Source organism: Ranitomeya variabilis, chromosome 2, assembly GCF_051348905.1.
Source record: "Ranitomeya variabilis isolate aRanVar5 chromosome 2, aRanVar5.hap1, whole genome shotgun sequence".
NCBI lineage: Eukaryota > Metazoa > Chordata > Amphibia > Anura > Dendrobatidae > Ranitomeya > Ranitomeya variabilis.
In genome coordinates, this window is record NC_135233.1 from 1,087,338,447 (window position 1) to 1,087,345,537 (window position 7,091).

General features: G+C 42.9%; 1 protein-coding gene across 2 annotated transcripts in view; it reads left to right on the forward strand.

Moving 5' to 3' along the window:
- FAM167A (family with sequence similarity 167 member A) overlaps positions 1-5,254 on the forward strand; it is an 82,503-nt gene extending 77,249 nt beyond the window's left edge. For both annotated transcript variants that reach the window (XM_077291708.1, XM_077291709.1), the window contains exon 3: positions 2,750-5,254. In XM_077291708.1, coding sequence (XP_077147823.1) covers positions 2,750-3,013 — 264 coding nt within the window. In that variant the 3' untranslated portion in view covers positions 3,014-5,254. The remainder of the gene's footprint in view (positions 1-2,749) is intronic.
- The last annotated feature ends 1,837 nt before the right edge of the window (positions 5,255-7,091 follow it).

The window sequence follows — 7,091 nt, forward strand, 5'->3', positions numbered from 1 at the left end:
AAAGGTGCAACAGCAAATAAACAGTTCATTTAGCAGTACACATGTCAGTGTAGGCTCACCTGAACAGATTACAGTCCTTTCTCCTGGAGCAGACTTCATGTACAGTAGAGGTACGATCCCACCGGTGTCAGTATCCACTTCAGCCTGAGCTTCAGCAGCTTCCGGCTCCAATCAGAAGTGTTCACCTCTGTGCACAGGTCACACTAAACAGGCTGTAGCTTCCACACAGTCCTCTACAGCTCCAACACACAGACTGCTAAGCTTTTCTAGCTGTCCTATGCCGTCTCCATTCAAAGACTCTGTCTTGTTTCTCACCCAGCCACAGCTCATATTTTGGCTGGCCATTCACCAGCAGCACACTCTACTCTGCTCAACATCCAGCGGATTGACACACCTAGTGAACATAGGCCCAGCTTCTTAGTCAAAGCTACTCAGATGAATTTAATCACCTACATTAAAATCCTGAGTGACAACCTCCTTCCCTCTGCCAGAACATTAAAAATGGGTCGTGGCTGAGTCTTCCAGCAAGACAATGACCCAAAACATACAGCCAAGGCAACAAAGGAGTGGCTCAAATAGAAGCACATTAAGGTCATAGAGTGGCCTAGCCAGTCTCCAGACCTTGATTCCATAGAAAACTTATGGGGGGAGTTGAAGCTCTGAGTTGCCAAGCGTCAGCCTCAAAATCTTAATGATTTAGAGATGATCTGCAAACATGAGTGGAGCAAAATTCCTCCTGACATGTGCGCAAACCTCATCATCAACTACAAAAATGTCTGACTGCTGTGCTTGCCAACAAGGGTTTTTGCCACCAAGTATTAAGTCTTGTTTTCCAGAGGGATCAAATACTTATTTCTCACTGCAAAATGCAAATAAATTTATATAATTTATACAATGAGATTTTTTGGATTTTATTTTTGATATTTTATCTCTCAATGTTAAAATTAACCTACCCTTAAAATTATAGACTGTTCATGTCTTTGTCAGTGGGCAAACTTACAAAATCAGCAAGGGATCAAATACTTATTTCCCCCAGTGTATATACAGTATATACTGTACAATACGTGCAATATATATTAGTCATTTAATATTTATCATAGTATTTTTCCTGGTATTATTGTTTTCATTTCATTTTTTTTATTATCTTCTCATCTTTGTGTTTCAAATGTTTTTATTAAAATGTTAACATTTTAAATGGTGGAAATACAAATAGACAAGGAAAATAGGGGAAAAAAAACTTAGGGAATTTAAAAGAAAGAATAAAACATTAGAAAACTCTACCAATACAGAATATAAGAGAAAGCATCAAGATTTAGCATTTAATATAGATTAAAGCAGTACCGATATAATATTATTAGTTTTATCTATTATTATGTTTGAGTATAGAAGAATTAAGCAGGAACCAAATCTTCTTGCATTGTCCATCAACCAGATATCGAACGAAAATGTAAAGTCCAAGTAAAGTTGCCATCAAATATCTTAAAATTTAAGATTTCTTAAATAGCGTATTCCAAGTATCCCATTTCTTGGAGTATTTTTGTAATAATGGCAAATCTTTATTCCAATGAGCTGTGTAAATAAATCTTTTCCAAGATTTCTGGAAATTTAGGAACTTCTGGGAGTTTCCAATACGAAGCCAAAGAATTTTTAATTCCAAAAAAAAATATGTGTAATTACAAAGCGGACTGAAGGATCAAGTTCTTCTAAGTCAATTGAGAGAAGAGCGGTTTGTGGGGCGATCTGAAAATGCCTGTTAAGTAACGTGTCTATGTGCAGTGACACTTGGTTCCAAATATGTTTCATTTTTGGGAAGCTCCAAAAAATGTGGACTAGATTTCCAGGCAAACTGCAGTTTCTCCAACAATGAGGAGCGTTATCTCGAAATATGAGCAAGCCATCTTCTATTTACAATACGTTGGGATTTTGGGGACTTTTTGCCTACTTCTATTTTCAATGTGTCTTTTTTATATGTTGCTTTTAACAGTTTTTTTTCATCAATAGATAAACGCAATGATCTAATTGGTATTAATGACTCTGGATGTTTTTTGTGCTATCTTTCCAAGCTGGGGAGGGGTCTGAGATTCCAGGAGGGATATACTAGGTGATGATGTCATCCTGTAGTTCACAGGAAGTGAGAGACTGACTTCCTGCCTAAGTCCTTGTGCTGGACTGGTTGTCAGACTGGAGGTCAAATGATAAATAAGTCCCTGTGCTGGACTGGTTGTCAGACTGGAGGTCACATGATAAATAAGTCCTTGTGCTGGACTGGTTGTCAGACTGGAGGTCACATGATAAATAAGTCCTTGTGCTGGACTGGTTGTCAGACTGGAGGTCACATGATAAATAAGTCCTTGTGCTGGACTGGTTGTCAGACTGGAGGTCACATGATAAATAAGTCCTTGTGCTGGACTGGTTGTCAGACTGGAGGTCACATGATAAATAAGTCCTTGTGCTGGACTGGTTGTCAGACTGGAGGTCACATGATAAATAAGTCCTTGTGCTGGACTGGTTGTCAGACTGGAGGTCACATAATAAATAAGTCAATGTGCTGGACTGGTTGTCAGACTGGAGGTCACATGATAAAGCTGCCCATAATGAAAGGGGGAAAATGTATGGAAGTAACTGAGCTGGGATGAAATAATGGAATGTGGTGGAATATTGCTGGTGATCTACCAATATACAGTAGATGCAGAATAATATATATTAGAAAATGATTCCATCCATATTAAAATATTTTTCTTTATGTTAGACAGAGATGCGTCTGCAGGACCAGCAGTTGGCTCGGCAGCTCATGAGGCTCCGCAGTGACATTAACAAGCTGAAGATCGAGCAGACCTGCCACCTCCACCGCCGGATGCTGAACGATGCCACCTACGAACTGGAGGAAAGGGATGAGCTCTCCGACCTCTTATGTGACTTCCCTATGATGTCTTCATTTGGCCTTTCTACGCCCCTCAAACTTATCGGGGTTACCAAAATGAACATCAACTCCAGGAGGTTTTCCCTCTGTTAGAATTTTCCAAAACTATCCGGGAGGTTTCAACGTAAAACCTCCCAATAAAATCCATAGTGTTCTGCTGCCTTATACTAGTACCAGCTTATCACGCCACCCGACAGAATGGACAGGGCGGGGTCTTCTGCAGCGATGCATGGCAGGCAGTGCAAATCCAGAGAAGAACATACAACGCAATGTCCGTTCCTACACTAGAAACTTTCATCATGTGCATTACTACTACTAGACATAACCAATGTTTTGTAATACACCTACAGGGGTGAAGCAGAAAGAATATGGGGGTATGGAAACAGTCAGTATTGCTGTCTGGAAACAGTCAGCACAATACTGCAAAGATTTCCAAGCATATGAGGAGCTCACATAATAACATTCAGTGGGCTCTAAAAATTGTGGGTGTATTCTGATAATTTCTGTATTGGGGTGTACACGGAGGCGAGGTTCCACTTCTTAGCTGTTATAATTTACGTCATTATTAGAAATTTTTTGGTAGAAACTGAGTATTTCCGGAGTTGGGACAAGGGACGGGCAGAATAGGTGGCAGCCTAGGGCAACCAAAAAAAGGGGGTGCAATTATTGGGGATTTTTCACACTTTGCAGATCGTTTACAGGACAAGTGATCTGGGTGAAGCAGCATCAGGAAGAGATCTTCCATCATGGCCAAAGCTACCCACTCACATAGCCCCTGCCAAAATTATTTATACAAGGTGGGAAATTTAGGGAAAGTACAGATGAGACTTGTCGTCATTTGCCTCTGGGGAAAAAAACAAGACATTGCGTTCCAAGAGTCTCATTGCATGACCCATAAAAATAATCCATAACAAATACAGTACTTTAGGCTTGCACTGATTTTACATCGTGTCTTATACTCCAATCACATCCAGAGCTGCATTCAAATTTCTTCTGGCTTCCTGTTCATGCTGCGGATGGAACATCTCGCAGTTCTACTCTGCTCCCTGCTGGATCAGTGGAGTATATTTTCTTTCATATTATAGTAAGATGTAGATTTAAAAAATATATATCTCCCACAATGCAATTTATTTCTGAATGCAGCTTGGGATGTGACTAGAACATGAGATATGGTAACATAAACACTTTAAGGCCTTAAAGGGTTAGTCCCGTCCTCATAGAGGGGTATTGTCAGATTGTCCTATTAAATACAAGCACTTTTGCAATTTACTGTTTATTAAAATATTCCGCCGCTCTTGAGATATTAACACTTTTATTTTGTTTACATCTTGTTGCCATGGAGACCGACCACCACTGTAAGACCTTGAAGCCTGTCAGTATCGCTGGAGCACACTGTTACCTCCTAAACATGACCAGCTTCAGCGCAGTGCTTACAAACTAGACGGCAGCGGTGGTCGGTCTCCTAGTCAACGAGTTGTAAACAAAAGAAAAGCGTCAGTATCTCTAGAACGGCTGCAAATTTTAATAAACTCTTTTGTTTATAGCTGGTTGCCTAGGAGACCGACCACCGCTGCTGTTTAGTTTGTAAGCACTGCACTGAACGTAATAGTGCGTTCCAGCGATCCTGACCGGCTTGTAAACAGCACAAGCTCTCACGGACGTGGTCGGTTTCCAAGGCAACAAGATATAAACAAAAGAAAAGAAGTGTTAATATCTTAAGAGTGGCTGAATATTTTAATAAACAGTAAATTGCAAAAGCGCTTGTTTTCAAAAGGACCATCTGACAAGATCTGACCCTTTAAAATAAACTGTACATGAGGTTTACCCAGTAACTCATATGTGATAAGGATAATAAAGAGTTAAGTTTACTATGAAACATTGTATCGGCAGCACCTTGTAATAGCAATAAAAGAGTCCTGGGCAACAAAGCTTCCTGCCGTATCCTCCGGAATTGTCACAGGACATATCAGAACATCACCTACGTAGCGGATCCCTTATATTATAACGCGGCGCCAACACTTATCATAATAGCTAACAATGCCGACTGATGCCTTTTGTGTTCCAATGTGTCATCCATTTGTTGAATTGTATCATTCTGATTGTATATTCCTATAATCCGGACGTTTCCTTTTCTCCGTGGCCTTTTTTTTGCTAATTTTTATGTAATTGTTAATTCCAAAGTGCGTTTTAATGATTGATGCACAAAAAAAAGTATCAATTTCCTTCTAATGTGGAAGTAATTTTTAATAATGGTTTATGAAAGTGGACAGAAATGTTTCTTTTTTTGTGAGAAAATAAAGATTTGGTACGTTCAGAATAAATGAAAAGTGATAACGGACTGTCTAGTTTTTGCAAGTCTCTCCATAAATTTACTCTCTCTTGTCCCATAAACGACATCCCCCCCCCCCAAAAAAAAAGAAAAAAAAAGTGGCAGGAATCAGTGCTTTATAGAGCCATGTACCATGCTTGGGCATCCCTTTGATTTCCTAGTCATAGGCACACTAGGTGAGGTGGATGGGCACATTGGCCACAGGCGTCAGGGTGATCAAGAACTTTAAACATGAGGGAGACAGGTAGCGGTGGTCCTGGAGACTGTGTGCTGACAAGTAGAAGAGGTCCTGGAGACCACAAACAGGTAGCAGAGGTCCTGGAGACCGCAGACAGGTAGCAGAGGTTCTGGAGACTGCAGACAGGTAGCAGAGGTTCTGGAGACCGCAGACAGGTAGCAGAGGTTCTGGAGACTGCAGACGGGTAGCAGAGGTCCTGGAGACAGCAGATGGGTAGTAGAGGTCCTGGAGACAGCAGACGGGTAGTAGAGGTCCTGGAGACCGCAGATGGATAGCAGAGGTCCTGGAGACCGCAGACATGTAGCAGAGATCCTGGAGACCGCAGATGGGTAGCAGAGATCCTGGAGACCGCAGACAGGTACCAGTGGTCCTGGAGACCGCAGATGGATAGCAGAGATCCTGGAGAACACAGACAGGTAGCAATGGTCCTGCAGGCTGCGGACAGGTAGCAGAGGTCCTGGAGTCTGCAGATGGGTAGCAGAGGTCCTAGAAACAGCAGACGGGTAGCAGAGGTCCTGGAGACAGCACACAGGTAGCAGAGGTCCTGGAGACCGCAGATGGGTAGCAGAGGTTCTGGAGACCGCAGACAGGTAGCAGAGGTCCTGGAGACCGCAGATGGGTAGCAGAGGTTCTGGAGACCTCAGACAGGTAGCAGAGGTTCTGGAGACCTCAGACAGGTAGCAGAGGTCCTGGAGACCGCAGATGGGTAGCAGAGGTTCTGGAGACCGCAGACAGGTAGCAGAGGTCCTGGAGACCACAGACAGGTAGCAGTGGTCTTGCAGGCTGCGGACAGGTAGCAGAGGTCCTGGAGACTGCGGACATGTAGCAGAGATCCTGAAGACCGCCGATGGGTAGCAGAGGTCCTGGAGACCGCAGACAGGTAGCAGAGGTTCTGGAGACCGCAGATGGGTAGCAGAGGTCCTGGAGACCACCGATGGGTAGCAGAGGTCCTGGAGACAGCAGACAGGTAGCAGGGGTCCTGCAGGCTGCAGACAGGTAGCAGAGGTCCTGGAGACTGCTGATAGGTAACGGATGTCCTGAAGGTCCTATAGGCTGCAGACAGGCAGCAGAAGTCCTGGAGACCGCAGTCACGTAGTTGAGGTACTGAAGCTGTCTCACTCGCTCTCACTCTGACAGACTCAACCCATATATATATATACAGTATATTGCATGATTAGCCATTCATTTCTCCTGTAGTGGCCCCCACAGAGAACATGTCGGGCCGGCCAGATCCAGGGTGATCAGTTGATCATCATGCTGAGATATCCACTTTGAAAGGGTTTTGAATTACTGTGGTATCTATTGGTAGGGATTAGAGTAACAGGACCGCTGCCGATACAGAGAAAAAGCTCATTCAGCCGATTCCAACTGTTCATATTGCCGGACAGCGGGAGCAGACACTGCATGTGTCAGATAGAGGAAACTATGTAACGTAAGGCTCAGACATGAATGCTTCAGTGATATTCAAGGAAAACTACATCTCCCACAATGCAATACAGCGAATTCAGCCACACTGGAAAACTTTTATTAGTAGGGTAAGTTCACACTAGGCATTTTTTTAAACACAGCATATTTTCTTGATTTTTCTTGTGGTTTTTTTTTTT